At 49.7% G+C, this 16,826-nt stretch overlaps 1 protein-coding gene across 2 annotated transcripts in view; it reads left to right on the top strand.

Annotated features, from left to right (window-relative positions):
• Positions 1–16,826, top strand: part of LOC138452986 (NACHT, LRR and PYD domains-containing protein 3-like) — a 412,210-nt gene that overhangs the window by 251,478 nt on the left and 143,906 nt on the right. For both annotated transcript variants that reach the window (XM_069605366.1, XM_069605365.1), the window contains exon 3: positions 11,050–11,085. In XM_069605366.1, coding sequence (XP_069461467.1) covers positions 11,050–11,085 — 36 coding nt within the window. The remainder of the gene's footprint in view (positions 1–11,049; positions 11,086–16,826) is intronic.

Genomic DNA, 16,826 nt, shown 5'->3' with positions numbered 1-16,826 from the left:
CCATCACATCCAGCACCCATTGTGCTCCGTACTCATGCTCTGCTTTTTTTGCCCAATCACTGAATTCCTTGGCCCTCCGTGCCCTTTCTTCTGCCATCCTCCTTGTTGCCTGCCTTGTGTCTGCCAGATTCTCTTCCTTTTCCCTCCTTGTCGCTTATTTTGAAGCAGCTTGTAATTTTTTGTTCCTCTTTGCCCGTTTATGTGACTGGAGGTTTCTTAAATGGGTGTCTGGTACCCTTTTCTTGTAAATGCTGTTCGTGTCTCCAGTCGTTGCTGCCTGCCCCTTTAAGAGTTTCTGTGCTCGCTCATGTAGGCTCCGCCTCCTGCTACTCCCGGCTAGTTACACTTGTTTCTGAACGTCTCAATTGCCAAGACCGCCTCCATTGTCGTCTTCCCCTTTAAGGGGTTTTGTTTTGATTTTTTTCTGCTGCTCGTTCGATCTGGCTCTGCCCCCTGCTGCTCCCTGGCTTGCTTTCCAAACTTGTGGTCGTGCTTCCTTGTTCGATCGCTTCTGCCATGCCCCCTCGCTTCCCGCTTACCGCGGCCGGCCTGGCCTCTTCGCTCTGCTACGGTGCCTCCGCTCGGCGTGTCTCCTGGTTCCACTGCGCGATTTCCCTCTCAGCACGTCTTCTGCGCCGTCGCTTGGTTCGGGTCTTCACAGTGGCTCCGTTCCTCCGTCGAGCCAGCTGCTTCTTCCCGACCTCCAACTTTCAATCTGCTCCACCGCTGATGACGAGGTAAGACACTTGCTGCAGCTTGCAAAAAGTACAAGATTTGCCTGGAGTGAGCCCGTGTAAAGCAAACGTCCGACAAACAGAGTGTGCAATTGAGCCCGCAAGAGCCAAAACGCTTTCCTCTGCCCAGGTCCTGTAGGAGCTTACCCGCAGAGGTAGGCTCCTTACCTGGTTTGTGCCTGGGATACATTTCCTACCCCCTCTTATACCCCATAGCCCCTTTGTCTTTCCCCTGGGGGCCGGGCTTTCCCTGGCCCCCTGCTGCTAACTTTCGCACCTTTTCCAGGTGCCGTTTCCTCCATTCCTGGTGCCTTTTGTTTTAGTGGCACCAATACGCCACCCCTCCCTATGGCTTTCGCACCATCTACACCCCCACCCCGCGCCTAAACTTCCAGGCCCTCCAACGGGCCGCATTTCATGCATCCCGAGGCCTGGGTCATTCTCGCTAATCATCATCCCTTTTTCACCCGCAGCCTCATGCCCTTCTTTCTCCCTACTCATCACCCCTCTTTCCCTCGCAGCCTCCTGCCCTTCTTTCTCGCTAATCATCACCCCTCTTTCCCTCACAGCCTCCCGTCCTTCTTTCTCGCTACTCATCACTCCTCTTTCCCTTGCAGCCTTCCGCCCTTCTTTCTCGCTAATCATCACCCCTCTTTCCCTCGCAGCCTCCCGTCCTTCTATTTTGCTAATCAACACCCCTCTTTCCCACGCAGCCTCCCACCCTTCTATCACGCTACTCATCAGTCCTCTTTCCATCGCTGCCCCCCACTCTTCTTTCTCGCTAATCACACCTCTTTCCCTCACAGTCTACCACCCTTCTTTCTCGCTACTCATCACCCCTCTTTCCATCGCTGCCGGCCACCCTTCTATCTCGCTACTGATCAACCCTCTTTCCCTCGCTGCCCCCCACTCTTCTTTCTCACTACTCATCACTCCTCTTTCCCCCTGCAGCCTCCCACCCTTCTTTCTCGCTACTCATCACCCCTCTTTCCCTCGCAGCCTCCCACCCTTCTTACTCGCTACTCATCACCCTCTTTCCCTCGCAGCCTCCCACCCTTCTTTCTTGCTAATCATCTTCCCTCTTTCCCTTGCAGCCTCCCACCCTTCTTTCTCGCTACTCATCACCCCTCTTTCCCCCTGCAGCCTCCCACCCTTCTTTCTCTCTACTCATCACCCCTCTTTCCCTCGCAGCCTCCGACCCTTCTATTTCACTACTCATCACCCCTCTTTCCGTAGCAGCCTCCCGCCCTTCTTTCTCGGTAATCATCACCCCTCTTTCACTCGCAGCCTCCGACCCTTCTATTTCGCTACTCATCACCCCTCTTTCCCTAGCAGCCTCCTGCCCTTCTTTCTCGCTACTCATCACCCCTCTTTCCCTTGCAGCCTCCCACCCTTCTTACTCGCTACTCATCACCCCTCTTTCCCTCGCAGACTCCCACCCTTCTTTCTTGCTAATCATCATCCCTCTTTCCCTTGCAGCCTCCCACGCTTCTTTCTCACTACTCATCACCCCTCTTTCCCCCTGCAGCCTCCCACCCTTCTTTCTCTCTACTCATCACCCCTCTTTCCCCCTGCAGCCTCCCACCCTTCTTTCTCACTACTCATCACCCCTCTTTCCCTCGCAGCCTCTCACCCTTCTTACTCGCTACTCATCACCCCTCTTTCCCTCGCAGCCTCCCACCCTTCTTTCTTGCTAATCATCATCCCTCTTTCCCTTGCAGCCTCCCACCCTTCTTTCCTGCTACTCATCACCCCTCTTCCCCCTGCAGCCTCCCACCCTTCTTTCTCTCTACTCATCACCCCTCTTTCCCTCGGAGCCTCCGACCCTTCTATTTCGATACTCATCACCCCTCTGTCCCTAGCAGCCTCCCGCCCTTCTTTGTCGCTAATCATCACCCCTCTTTCCCTCGCAGCCTCCGACCCTTCTATTTCGCTACTCATCACCCCTCTTTCCCTAGCAGCCTCGCGCCCTTCTTTCTCGCTACTCATCACCCCTCTTTCCCTCGCAGCCTCCCACCCTTCTTTCTTGCTACTCGTCACCTCTCTTTCCCCCTGCAGCCTCCCACCCTTCTTTCTCTCTACTCATCACCCCTCTTTCCCCCTGCAGCCTCCCACCCTTCTTTCTCGCTACTCATCACCCCTCTTTCCCTCGCAGCCTCCCACCCTTCTTACTCGCTACGCATCACCCCTCTTTCCCTCGCAGCCTCCCACCCTTCTTTCTTGCTAATCATCATCCCTCTTTCCCTTGCAGCCTCCCACCCTTCTTTCTTGCTACTCATCACCCCTCTTTCCCCCTGCAGCCTCCCACCCTTCTTTCTCTCTACTCATCACCCCTCTTTCCCTCGCAGCCTCCGACCCTTGTATTTCGCTACTCATCACCCCTCTTTCCCTAGCAGCCTCCCGCCCTTCTTTCTCGCTAATCATCACCCCTCTTTCCCTCGCAGCCTCCGACCCTTCTATTTCGCTACTCATCACCCCTCTTTCCCTAGCAGCCTCCTGCCCTTCTTTCTCGCTACTCATCACCCCTCTTTCCCTTGCAGCCTCCCACCCTTCTTACTCGCTACTCATCACCCCTCTTTCCCTAGCAGCCTCCCGCCCTTCTTTCTCGCTACTCATCACCCCTCTTTCCCTCGGAGCCTCCCACCCTTCTATCACGCTACTCATCAGCCCTCTTTCCATTGCTGCCCCCCACTCTTCGTTCTCGCTAATCACACCTCTTTTCCTCACAGTCTACCACCCTTCTTTCTCGCTACTCATCACCCCTCTTTCCCTCGCATCCTTCTGCCCTTCTTTCTCGCTAATCATCACACCTCTTTCCCTTGCATCCTCCCACCCTTCTTTCTTGCTACTCATCACTCCTCTTTCCCTTGCAGACTATCGCCCTTCTTTCTCGCTAATCATCACCCCTCTTTCCCTCACAGCCTCCTGTCCTTCTTTCTCGCTACTCGCCACTCCTCTTTCCCTTGCAGCCTCCCGCCCTTCTTTCTCGCTAATCATCTACCCTCTTTCCCTCACAGCCTCCCGTCCTTCTTTCTCGCTACTCATCACTCCTCTTTCCCTTGCCGCCTCCCGTCCTTCTTTCTCGCTAATCAACACCCCTCTTTCCCACGCAGCCTCCTGTCCTTCTTTCTCGCTACTCATCACTCCTCTTTCCCTTGCATCCTCCTGCCCTTCTTTCTCACTAATCATCACACCTCTTTCCCTTGCATCCTCCCACCCTTCTTTCTCGCTACTCATCACTCCTCTTTCCCTCGCAGCCTCCCGCCCTTCTTTCTCGCTAATCATCTACCCTCTTTCCCTCACAGCCTCCCGTCCTTCTTTCTCGCTACTCATCACTCCTCTTTCCCTTGCCGCCTCCCGTCCTTCTTTCTCGCTAATCAACACCCCTCTTTCCCACGCAGCCTCCTGTCCTTCTTTCTCGCTACTCATCACTCCTCTTTCCCTTGCATCCTCCTGCCCTTCTTTCTCACTAATCATCACACCTCTTTCCCTTGCATCCTCCCACCCTTCTTTCTCGCTACTCATCACTCCTCTTTCCCTTGCAGCCTCCCGCCCTTCTTTCTCGCTAATCATCTACCCTCTTTCCCTCACAGCCTCCCGTCCTTCTTTCTCGCTACTCATCACTCCTCTTTCCCTTGCCGCCTCCCGTCCTTCTTTCTCGCTAATCAACACCCCTCTTTCCCACGCAGCCTCCTGTCCTTCTTTCTCGCTACTCATCACTCCTCTTTCCCTTGCATCCTCCTGCCCTTCTTTCTCACTAATCATCACACCTCTTTCCCTTGCATCCTCCCACCCTTCTTTCTCGCTACTCATCACTCCTCTTTCCCTTGCAGCCTCCCGCCCTTCTTTCTCGCTAATCATCACTCCTCTTTCCCTTGCCGCCTCCCGTCCTTCTTTCTCGCTACTCATCACTCCTCTTTCCCTTGCCGCCTCCCGTCCTTCTTTCTCGCTAATCAACACCCCTCTTTCCCACGCAGCCTCCCACCCTTCTATCATGCTACTCATCAGCCCTCTTTCCATCGCTGCCGACCACCCTTCTATCTCGCTAATCACCCCTCTTTCCCTGACAGCCTCACACCCTTCTTTCTCGCTAATCACCTCTCTTTCCCTCAAAGCCTCACACCCTTCTTTCTCGCTAATCACACCTCTTTCTCTCGCAGCCTCCCACCCTTCTTTGTCGCTACTCATCATCCCTCTTTCCCTCGCAGCCTCCCACCCTTCTTACTCGCTACTCATCACCCCTCTTTCCCTCGCAGCCTCCCACCCTTCTTTCTTGCTACTCATCACCCCTCTTTCCCTCGCAGCCTCCCGCCCTTCTTTCTCGCTACTCATCAGTCCTCTTTCCCTCGCAGCCTCCCGCCCTTCTTTCTTGCTACTCATCACCCCTCTTTCCCTTGCAGCCTCCCACCCTTCTTTCTTGCTACTCATCACCCCTCTTTCCCTCGCAGCCTCCCACCCTTCTTTCTTGCTAATCATCATCCCTCGTTCCCTCGCAGCCTCCCACCCTTCTTTCTCGCTACTCATCACCCCTCTTTCCCTCGCAGCCTCACACCCTTCTTTCTCGCTAATCACCTCTCTTTCCCTCAAAGCCTCACACCCTCCTTTCTCGCTAATCACCCCTCTTTCCCACGCAGCCTCCCACCCTTCTTTCTCGCTACTCATCACCCCTCTTTCCCTCGCAGCCTCACACCCTTCTTTCTCGCTAATCACCTCTCTTTCCCTCAAAGCCTCACACCCTCCTTTCTCGCTAATCACACCTCTTTCCCTCGCAGCCTCCCACCCTTCTTTCTCGCTACTCATCACTCCTCTTTCCCTCGCATCCTCCTGCCCTTCTTTCTCGCTACTCATCACTCCTCTTTCCCTCGCAGCCTCCTGCCCTTCTTTCTCGCTACTCATCACTCCTCTTTCCCTGACAGCCTCACACCCATCTTTCTCGCTAATCACCTCTCTTTCCCTCAAAGCCTCACACCCTCCTTTCTCGCTAATCACACCTCTTTCCCTCGCAGCCTCCCGCCCTTCTTTCTCGCTACTCATCATCCCTCTTTCCCTCGCAGTCTCCCGCCCTTCTTTCTCGCTACTCATCACCCCTCTTTCCCTCGCAGCCTCCCGCCCTTCTTTCTCGCTACTCATCATCCCTCTTTCCCTCGCAGCCTCCCGCCCTTCTTTCTCGCTACTCATCACCCCTCTTTCCCTCGCAGCCTCCCGCCCTTCTTTCTCGCTACTCATCACCCCTCTTTCCCTCGCAGCCTCCCACCCTTCTTTCTTGCTACTCATCAGTCCTCTTTCCCTCGCAGCCTCCCGCCCTTCTTTCTCGCTACTCATCATCCCTCTTTCCCTCTCAGCCTCCCGCCCTTCTTTCTCGCTACTCATCACCCCTCTTTCCCTCGCAGCCTCCCGCCCTTCTTTCTCACTAATCATCACACCTCTTTCCCTCGCAGCCTCCCGCCCTGCTTTCTCGCTACTCATCACCCCTCTTTCCCTCGCAGCCTCCCGCCCTTCTTTCTCGCTACTCATCACACCTCTTTCCCTCGCAGCCTCCCGCCCTGCTTTCTCGCTACTCATCACCCCTCTTTCCCTCGCAGCCTCCCGCCCTTCTTTCTTGCTACTCATCACCCCTCTTTCCCTTGCAGCCTCCCACCCTTCTTTCTTGCTAATCATCATCCCTCGTTCCCTTGCAGCCTCCCACCCTTCTTTCTTGCTACTCATCACCCCTCTTTCCCTTGCAGCCTCCCACCCTTCTTTCTTGCTAATCATCATCCCTCGTTCCCTTGCAGCCTCCCACCCTTCTTTCTCGCTACTCATCATCCCTCTTTCCCTCGCAGCCTCCCGCCCTTCTTTCTCGCTACTCATCACCCCTCTTTCCCTCGCAGCCTCCCGCCCTTCTTTCTCGCTACTCATCACCCCTCTTTCCCTCGCAGCCTCCCACCCTTCTTTCTTGCTACTCATCAGTCCTCTTTCCCTCGCAGCCTCCCGCCCTTCTTTCTCGCTACTCATCATCCCTCTTTCCCTCGCAGCCTCCCGCCCTTCTTTCTCGCTACTCATCACCCCTCTTTCCCTCGCAGCCTCCCGCCCTTCTTTCTCACTAATCATCACACCTCTTTCCCTCGCAGCCTCCCGCCCTGCTTTCTCGCTACTCATCACCCCTCTTTCCCTCGCAGCCTCCCGCCCTTCTTTCTCGCTACTCATCACACCTCTTTCCCTCGCAGCCTCCCGCCCTGCTTTCTCGCTACTCATCACCCCTCTTTCCCTCGCAGCCTCCCGCCCTTCTTTCTTGCTACTCATCACCCCTCTTTCCCTTGCAGCCTCCCACCCTTCTTTCTTGCTAATCATCATCCCTCGTTCCCTTGCAGCCTCCCACCCTTCTTTCTTGCTACTCATCACCCCTCTTTCCCTTGCAGCCTCCCACCCTTCTTTCTTGCTAATCATCATCCCTCGTTCCCTTGCAGCCTCCCGCCCTTCTTTCTCACTAATCATCACACCTCTTTCCCTCGCAGCCTCCCGCCCTGCTTTCTCGCTACTCATCACCCCTCTTTCCCTCGCAGCCTCCCGCCCTTCTTTCTCGCTACTCATCACACCTCTTTCCCTCGCAGCCTCCCGCCCTGCTTTCTCGCTACTCATCACCCCTCTTTCCCTCGCAGCCTCCCGCCCTTCTTTCTTGCTACTCATCACCCCTCTTTCCCTTGCAGCCTCCCACCCTTCTTTCTTGCTAATCATCATCCCTCGTTCCCTTGCAGCCTCCCACCCTTCTTTCTTGCTCCTCATCACCCCTCTTTCCCTTGCAGCCTCCCACCCTTCTTTCTTGCTAATCATCATCCCTCGTTCCCTTGCAGCCTCCCGCCCTTCTTTCTCGCTAATCACACCTCTTTCCCTCGCAGCCTCCCGCCCTTCTTTCTCGCTACTCATCACCCCTCTTTCCCTCGCAGCCTCCCACCCTTCTTTCTCGCTAATCACACCTCTTTCCCTCGCAGCCTCCCGCCCTTCTTTCTCGCTACTCATCAGTCCTCTTTCCCTCGCAGCCTCCCACCCTTCTTTCTTGCTAATCATCATCCCTCGTTCCCTTGCAGCCTCCCGTCCTTCTTTCTTGCTACTCATCACCCCTCTTTCCCTCGCATCCTCCCGCCCTTCTTTCTTGCTACTCATCACCCCTCTTTCCCTTGCAGCCTCCCACCCTTCTTTCTTGCTAATCATCATCCCTCGTTCCCTTGCAGCCTCCCACCCTTCTTTCTTGCTCCTCATCACCCCTCTTTCCCTTGCAGCCTCCCACCCTTCTTTCTTGCTAATCATCATCCCTCGTTCCCTTGCAGCCTCCCGCCCTTCTTTCTCGCTAATCACACCTCTTTCCCTCGCAGCCTCCCGCCCTTCTTTCTCGCTACTCATCACCCCTCTTTCCCTCGCAGCCTCCCACCCTTCTTTCTCGCTAATCACACCTCTTTCCCTCGCAGCCTCCCGCCCTTCTTTCTCGCTACTCATCAGTCCTCTTTCCCTCGCAGCCTCCCACCCTTCTTTCTTGCTAATCATCATCCCTCGTTCCCTTGCAGCCTCCCGTCCTTCTTTCTTGCTACTCATCACCCCTCTTTCCCTCGCATCCTCCCGCCCTTCTTTCTCGCTACTCATCACCCCTCTTTCCCTCGCTGCCTCCCTCTGTTTCCGTCAGTCCTCACAGATACTTATTTATTTTATTTATTTATAGGTCACTTGTTAGGCTCTTATACAATTAGTAAAACTGTTTCAAAGCACTCACAGGGCAACAGGGTGAGGACAGGGGAAGGCAGACAATGAATTACAACAAGATAAATAATTGAATTGATAGTACAAACAAATCATGAGAATAACATGGAGGGGAGACAAACCTACTATGTCTTGTGAGTGTTCAGAACGTGCAAGTGCAGAGGGAGGGGGTGTCAGGGATGGGTGCTGCGGTGCTCATGGAGAAGTGCTGGGGGGGAGTGCTAAGAAGGGAAAATGTAAGTGCAACCTCTCGAGGGGAGGGTGAGCCTAAGCAAGTGCAGTAAATAGGCAGCGGCTGGGTTGAGAGATCTGGGGGTTGGGGGGTCAGCCCTCTTTCCCTCTTACTCTTGTTAATCCCTGCAGCAAAGCCAATGCTATTGGCTTTTCTACTGCTTGCTTAGTTTTTATTTAGCACGGCTTTAAGTGATCACAGTTTTATTCACCATCAGTTTTGACACGTAAATGGGCTGAGACACACACAGAGAAAGTGATATGCCCAGGATCACACCGTTTGGGGAATGCAGGGAATCCGGCTTATCTGATTCCGAATGATACGCCTGTGACTACACAAATTTGACAAAAATGTGAATTCTCAAAAAAGAATGACAATTATATATGGATTTTCATATTAAGTCAACTTTCCAAGCCCTTCCCCCAAATATGTATTTCACCTTAGGTGGAAATGATTGCCATAACTTTGGTCATATAACTTACAGACACCTCTTTCATCTTTCAGACACACATCTAGTGGAGTCTGTCATGCGTGTGACTTTTTATGAAAATACCATGGCTGATAAGGGAACCGGTCCAAATACCTCAAGTTATCATAAAAAGATGGGAGGTAAAACAAGCAGTCCCCTTGCAGAGGGGTAACAAGGGCAAAAGAGAATGTGCGAATGGGGACAGGCCTTCTCCGTCTAGGCCCCCAGACTCTGGAACCTGCTCCCCGTTAACACCAGACCCGCCCGCCCCCCCTCTACATTTCACAAAGGGACTCAAGGAATGTCTCCCGTCCCTCTTAACGCCTAGGCCCACACACTGTCCACCCCCCACCGTCGCGAGACTGCCTGATCTGCTACCTCCCGTGGTTGCTTGTGGATCCCTTGCTGCCAAATTGCGCCCCCCCCCCCCAACACCCTCTCCCTCCTGTTAGCTCCTCCCTGCCTGGTTCCTCTGCTTCCCCTCACTGTGTACTTCCCCCATGACCAGGTCCACGCTCAATAAAGTGCCCTTCTAGTGCACATCTTCAAAGGGCAGTGACGTAACATTGTATTCTATTGTATTGATGAAGTGCTGACTAAGGCCCAAGGGCAGCTAGGCGCTAAGAAATGGCAACCAGGAGACTGCCAGAGAAAAATCCGAACAGAAAAGGCTTCTAATGGGTGCATGAAAAGGCGAGCAATGCCTCTGTGGTATTGAATTCTACACCGTGGAACGGCGCATACAAGGAAGGGCACGTGCTGTGAATGAAAGATTTGAGGAGCTAGGAACCTTACTGAGCCATAACATACTTCCGGGCTAGCAAATCCCAGGCGAGGAGCTGCCACGGCGTGTGCTCTGCTGCAATTTCTGCTTGGTGTATACTGCTCCCCAACATGTCTGTTTGCAAATGCAACTGCACACAGCACTTTCTCAGTCCTTATTGTGGTGAGCACGCATTGCAGGCAATGTATAAGCAACGCACGTCTCGTGCTTATCACACATGCAATCCATTAGGACTCATTCTTTCAGAAATGGGGTTCCAAATGTATTAACCCAAGCACCAGGTCAGCGTGGCGGGGGAGGTGGGGGGGGGGGGGTCATACACCAGGGATAGGTTATGGTGTTAAGGGGGAGGTGGGGGGGGTCATACACCAGGGATAGGTTAAGGTGTTAAGGGGGAGGTGGGGGGGGGGTCATACACCAGGGATAGGTTATGGTGTTAAGGGGGAGGTGGGGGCGGGGGGGTCATACACCAGGGATAGGTTAAGGTGTTAAGGGGGAGATGAGTCTTGCGCTCCACTCCCTACCTAACCTGAGGCTGGGTGATCTGCCCCCCCCATGTTTCCTCTCACTGTTGCTTGCAGCCCCTTGCTGCTAAAGTTCCCGCTCCCCCCTCCCCGTTGTTAGCTCCCCTCTCCCTTGTATCTCTACTTCCCCTGATGACTTGTAAAGCGCTCCGTCGCTTCACGGCGCTAGGCCTGCGCTTATTGAATTTCCGCATAATAATAACGCAGTCTCCAGGAGTTGTGTCTACAGGACCTCTCAGGCACTAATACTTAGATATTAATGCCCCCTGTTTACTGGGGAGCTTGCAGCACTCCTGAGACCGTGTGAGCAGATCTGACCCAGGGTCTTCGGAAGTGCAAGCAGAATGAGTCCTGATGCAGCACCTTTTTTAAGGCAAGTGCTAAAGATGTTTTGGTTGTAAGTGCACTTCACTATGTGTTTAGAATAATGAAGAATGACAAAATACAAAATAAGAAATGAGAATTGGACAATGCAATGCCAAGCGTTGTCGGATTTACAGATGCTAATGTTTTCAGATCGGTTTTCCTTCGCTCATGTGTTACCCTCTTAATGAAAATAATGTCACTTCCTTCCCCAGATCTGCATCAGAGACGCTGTGAAAAGACAGAGCAAAGTAAGTTGCATTCACCTTTGGTTATTGGTTATTTATAACGCGCTTAATAGTCAGAGGTTTCTAAGTGCGGACCAGGGGATCGAACCTGTGTTGCTCAGTGTCGTCTTGCTTCCAAGGCGAGCCCTGAGCTAGGATAACTGAAGGTCTTGCTGCAAGTACAAGCTGGATAAAGTGGTCATGTTTATTCCGCTAAGCCTGCTAGTCCGAAATAAAATAGGGGAGACTGTAGAATTTAAGAGTACACATTAAAAAGACATAAATCCAAGATTCCATAATTTACAGCTGGTTATTATCCAGGCGCCAGCTGGGAAAATTAATCCTTCTGATTTGAAAGCTATATACTGGGTGACATTTCTTAAACTGGGTGGGATCTCTTCTCACGGCCTCAGCAGGATTACCAATAATTCCATGCCGGATCCTTTCGGAACCAGTTCCTGGAGGGGATCCAGAAATGAAGCCTCACTGTGATGTGCCAGCCAAGGCCTGATCTGTCTGGGCGGGTGGTATTTGCAACCTTCCCTGGCACTGGAGTGTGACTTGAGAGTGGTGGTGTGGGTAGCGGCTGGCGAGGGGTAGGGTTTGTCTTGTTGGGGTATCTTGCATTCAGCAGAATAGATCTGGAAGGAACCCATTTACCCTGGGATCTTTTTTCCTCAGGGCTTTCAGGGTTTTGTAACCTTCCACTCTGTGCTTAGGCCCTTTATAGGGTTAGTTGAAGTTCCCTGCTCAATCTCAGGTGGGGTGGGGGGGACGGTGTGTATCAATAGATATTTATTAATTTATTATTCATTGTCAAATTAGAATAAACAGCTTAAATCAGCCAACAATGTTGTGGCAACACAAAAATTCAATGACTTCCATATAACGACCAGGTTAAGATATACTGTCACAAATCCTTTTGAATGAGAAAACAGAAGAAGAACAATTCAACACACAATGATAGCACAATAGTTAAGTGCTCCCCCTGCGACACTCAACCCCCGAACATCAATTGGACTTCATTCCTTTGAATGGAAGGCAGTGGCAGGGAGTAGGAACACGGGAATGCATTTGCAATCTTTTCCTGCAACTCCTTAACCTTCTGTTAATTGAATGTCGATGTCTCACTGTAGGTTCTGTTCCCAACAAAAACAAACTAGAACACAAGACTTCAAAAGATGATCTTGGAGCAAGGAAAGTTCCAAAGAAATTCAGTAGAAGTATTCATGCATTGAATACTCTCGTAGATATGAAGAACTGGAACACGCGCTGAAAATCCATGTAGCTAGATGAACGCAAACTCGTGCTAAAATTCTGCGTAGCAAAAGAACACGCACACGCGTTGTAAATCCACGTAACCAAAAACACTCACACGCACTGTAAATCCACATATCCAGAATAACGTGAACTTGCGCAAAAAATCCGCGTAGCAAAGACTACGCACATGTGCTGTAAATCCAGGTAACCAAAAATGCTGTAAATACACATAGCAAAAGTTCACGCACACGCACTGGTGAATTCACGTGGCAATGTAGCTCACGTGCTCGCACAGTAGATTCACGTAGCAAGAAGTTCACGCACACTCTCAGTACATTCCCGCAGGGACTCTAAGATCTGCCCAAGCACAATCACTTACTATTCCTAAACACAACTTACAGACTGCCGGAGGTGTTAGCTTCCCAGTCCTTGATTCCAAACTTTGGAACTCCGTGCCATTGTCAATCAGAAATATCCCATCCGCCACGCTCTTCAAACACAAAGCCAAGCTCTGGCTATCCTCTACTTCCCACCCACTACTTGCCTAGCCACCTGTTCCACTACCCCTGAACTACGGGCATTGTTTGCATGAATAGTTAATGCTACCTGTACCCGCTTTTATGCTCTTATGCCTATTGTGGACCTTGTGACCTAAGAAATGCACCTGTGTGTGAATTTAATCTGTGCCTGTAACTGTATTAATGCCAGTATTGTACCCTGTGCCCTTAAGATATGCGCCTGGTTGCCCTCGGGCCTAGCGCGCTATACAAATAAATGAAATACAAATACAAATACGCGCTGAGGTTTACACAAAGCAATATTATTCATGCGCTCGTTCTGTAGATTCACGTAACAAGAAGTTTGTGCACATGCGCTTAGTTTTTCACGTAGTAATATATTCACACGCTCGTGCTGAAGATTTACGTAGCAAGACGTTCACGCACACGCGCTGAGATTTTTACGTCGCAATATTGTTCATGCGCTCACACTGTAGATTCACGTAGCTCTTAGGAACACGCGCACGCGTTACAGTTTATAAGTAGGTAAGATGAACACGCACGTGCTAGCACAGTTGAATCACGTAACCAGATGAACACGCGCTCGCACTCTTGAACATTTCAATCCAAATAAGTTTGTACACATTAACGTTTCAGAATAAATTAAATTTGACGTTTTATAAGTTCAGAATTAATATTTACACCAATGTTGAGTATTAACAAGTCACTTATCTCCTGAATGAGTATCATAAAGGTTATCCTTTGCTGTGAATTGAATTTTCTTTCTCCTGTCCTGTATCCCAATGAATTCCAGACTCTATTCCAGTTAATTCTCTCTTGTAGCCGCTCGATCGCTTGAAACTTGGAGCCCCTGATCAAGTTAAGCAGGAGCAGCTTTTGCATACGTCCTCTCAGCTGGGCAACAACGATGAAAGGCAGTTTAGAATGTTCACTGTCCTTCCAATAAACAAACGCCAGGCAATCAGAACTTAGGCTGGACACTTCCATCTTGGTTTAGGGCACTTTCCAAAGGCTGCAATTAAGGTTAAGGCCAAACTTTTGTATCTGAGTAAAAAAAAACAATCATAGCCTCACCAAAACCTTTCAATTCTATGTATGTGTCACACCTGACTCCATGTATATGTCATGCTAACCTGACAAGGAGAAAGCAAAGAATGGGAACATTTGTTTTTAGAGTACAATGGAAGAATGGGGTTTTTAATTATTTATCACACCTGCTATGGTACAGAAATAGAAAGACAGGTAATTCACTTGCTTTTGCTTAGAAATACAGGCAGGGCTTTTAGAGAATCTAGTCAGCACACAAGGGGAACATCGGTTTTAGGATATTCAACACATGGGCAAAGGGAAAGAAAAGGCAAATGGAAACTTGTTTTTACTGATGCTTAAAATTACAGGCAAGCTATGGGGAAGGGAGTAGCTAACAAGAGGAAGTTCGGTTTTGGTTTAGGATGACAGATGCAATGGGAAAATGCAGGCTCTTTACTGTCTACGGAATTTATGCACTTTTGAACTAAGTTAGGCACATTGCACTTTTGCTTACATCCTAGGATGTTTAGTAAAATAATATGCACTTTAACTAGATATGTTTAGTATCAATTATATGTTTTTAAGCTGTTTTTAATTGTATGGCAATTGTATATGTGTTTATTAAAGATTGATTGAATATATCTCTATGATTCCTTGACCTGATCTGTCCCCATATTTAGCTCCCTCACAGTGCGCAGCTTATTCCATTGATTGATTCTATGGTTCTATTCCCATGAACTTCCTTTTTCCCCTCTGGTGGGTCTGTCTTACATGGGAAAATGCAGAGGCAGATGGAAATTCGCTTAGCAGGGCACAATTGAAACACAGGGACACATTTGTTTCTCAGATCACAATCGGATTAATTCTTTTGGGCAAAACTTTATAACTATATCAGTTCACAAAACACCAGGGAAAGATGGTTGCTTTTGAATTCCAACAATACAAATCCTGTGAAATAAATGGGGAAATTAATTGATTTGCTTAGAAAAATACATTAAGGATTTACACAGACAAATGGGGATTCTTCGAGGGGCAATCACTGAAATACAGGCAAATGGGGATTATGAAAGGGGGAATTATGTAATGCAATGCTACAAGAATACTGGGCCTACACACTCTATGGTTTCTGGGGTTTAGTTTACTTACAGGAGAGGTCTGGACTGGAAATTAGGGAGTGACACAGCACCACTGCTGTGACAGCCAATGGGGTCAGTCAAGGATTTCCTCTTTCCTCCAAGGGGCCCCAAGTCAGCTACTGGGTCTCCTGGCACCTCTGCAAGATTAGGCCTCACTGCTAGTGCTGGGATGTTCTTCTAGATTTCCGGCAGCAGCTCACCTCATGGGTTAGTGGCAAGTGTCCTGATCTGAGGTGTGGGGTTACCTAGTTATAGGGCAAATGACATCACTAATGTGCCATAGTTCCCGCAGAAGCGATAGGTTATTGTTCACTACCCCACACCCACCTGTGTGCTGATAGTTCCAAAAAATGTGAGAGTGCTTTGAGACACCAGGGGAGGAGACCACTACATCATCTTCCTTCGACAGGGGGATTGGTCTGGTTCGGAGACATAGAAATCTCACTGCATGACAAGTGCCCTTAATCTCCATATTTTGACAAATATGAAGGCCTTTTTGAACACTATATTTTTTAGTGAATCACCCAAGCCTTGTCAGGTGTCTGTAGGTCATTCCTGTGCAGAGCAACAGTTTTTCCTCATTTACTCCAAAATTATATCAATGAAAACTATGGCCCTTGGTGAATCATATTTTGCATGTTTTAATCAACTTCTTCTATCTCGCATTCACAGGGAGGGCCCCATTACGTTTTTGTTAATAACCTTTGGTATGTTGGTCTCACCAAAATCGTTTCTGGATGACCAGAAGCAGCTAGCTGACACCTTTTCAGAAATCATACAATGACTATTGCGTGACACATATTACCAATTTTACACAATGAAAACAATTTCTCCCATTTTACACAATGGACAGTCAAACCCATCCTTAACCCTGGCCCTCACCCTTGCAATGTGCCTGTTCCTGGCTGTGACGTCAAGAGGGGTCCTGTGTTGAGATAAGCTTGCACATTCCAAGAGCTAATGGCCAGCTAATGCAAGTTTTATTGCGGCCTGCGTAACCTGGGTCATAAAGCTGGAGAACAGAACTGCCTTTATCTTGCCCACACCGTGAATTCGATAAGTATCTTTAAGTTGTATTTTTAAAGGAAGGGCCTCGTGTTTGAAGTGAGCCAGGCCTAAATCCCTATGACAACATGGGCCTTGGAGTCCAGTTTTGCATTTGAAGAAATAACAAGCAAAGAAAAACCCATGGCTTGCCCCCACTTAGCCAAAATGGCCTTTTAACTCCATTTCACTTTAAAATGAACTTTTGGAAATGCATATCATTTTAACATGTAGAAGTGTCACTGCAAAGTTGCTCCCTGCATACAGTGGTTAAAGGAGGGCATCATAATGATACTTTTAGAGGCTTTAGTGCACATCTGCTTTTTGGTTGATTTCAGTCGTGAAAGGCCTTTACTTTATTGCAGTTCCACATGCCCTTATAGATTCTGTACACTGTTGTTTCCTCTGTGATGGGCTCATGATAGACAGACACCAAGTTCATATTTGAAAGTCTTGCACATATTTTGATGAGCATATTTTTAGTTTAAAGGGGAAAACGGAATTACTCATTTTATGTAATTTTCATGACATAAAGCAATCTGATTCACTGCAACTGCTGCACACAATGCTGACATCCCATTGAGGGTGCTGTGGACCGTTGTTTCTGAGAATGTTATTTCAGCTCTCCAAGAATGTGTCCAACATTGCAATGTGTCTTATGCAAGGCAGTTGGCATCTTTAATTTTCTTGATGCTTTGATGCAACATTTCATTCCTTTTTACCTTGTTTCCATAAGCCTCATGTCCAACATTATTTCAGGGCAGGCCTTTTACTTAGG

The sequence above is a fragment of the Ambystoma mexicanum genome, chromosome 4p, assembly GCF_040938575.1.
Source record: "Ambystoma mexicanum isolate Mex_15411 chromosome 4p, UKY_AmexF1_1, whole genome shotgun sequence".
NCBI classification, from domain to species: domain Eukaryota; kingdom Metazoa; phylum Chordata; class Amphibia; order Caudata; family Ambystomatidae; genus Ambystoma; species Ambystoma mexicanum.
The sequence above is the reverse complement of the archived record's forward strand: the minus strand, read 5'-3'. Positions and strand labels throughout refer to the sequence as shown.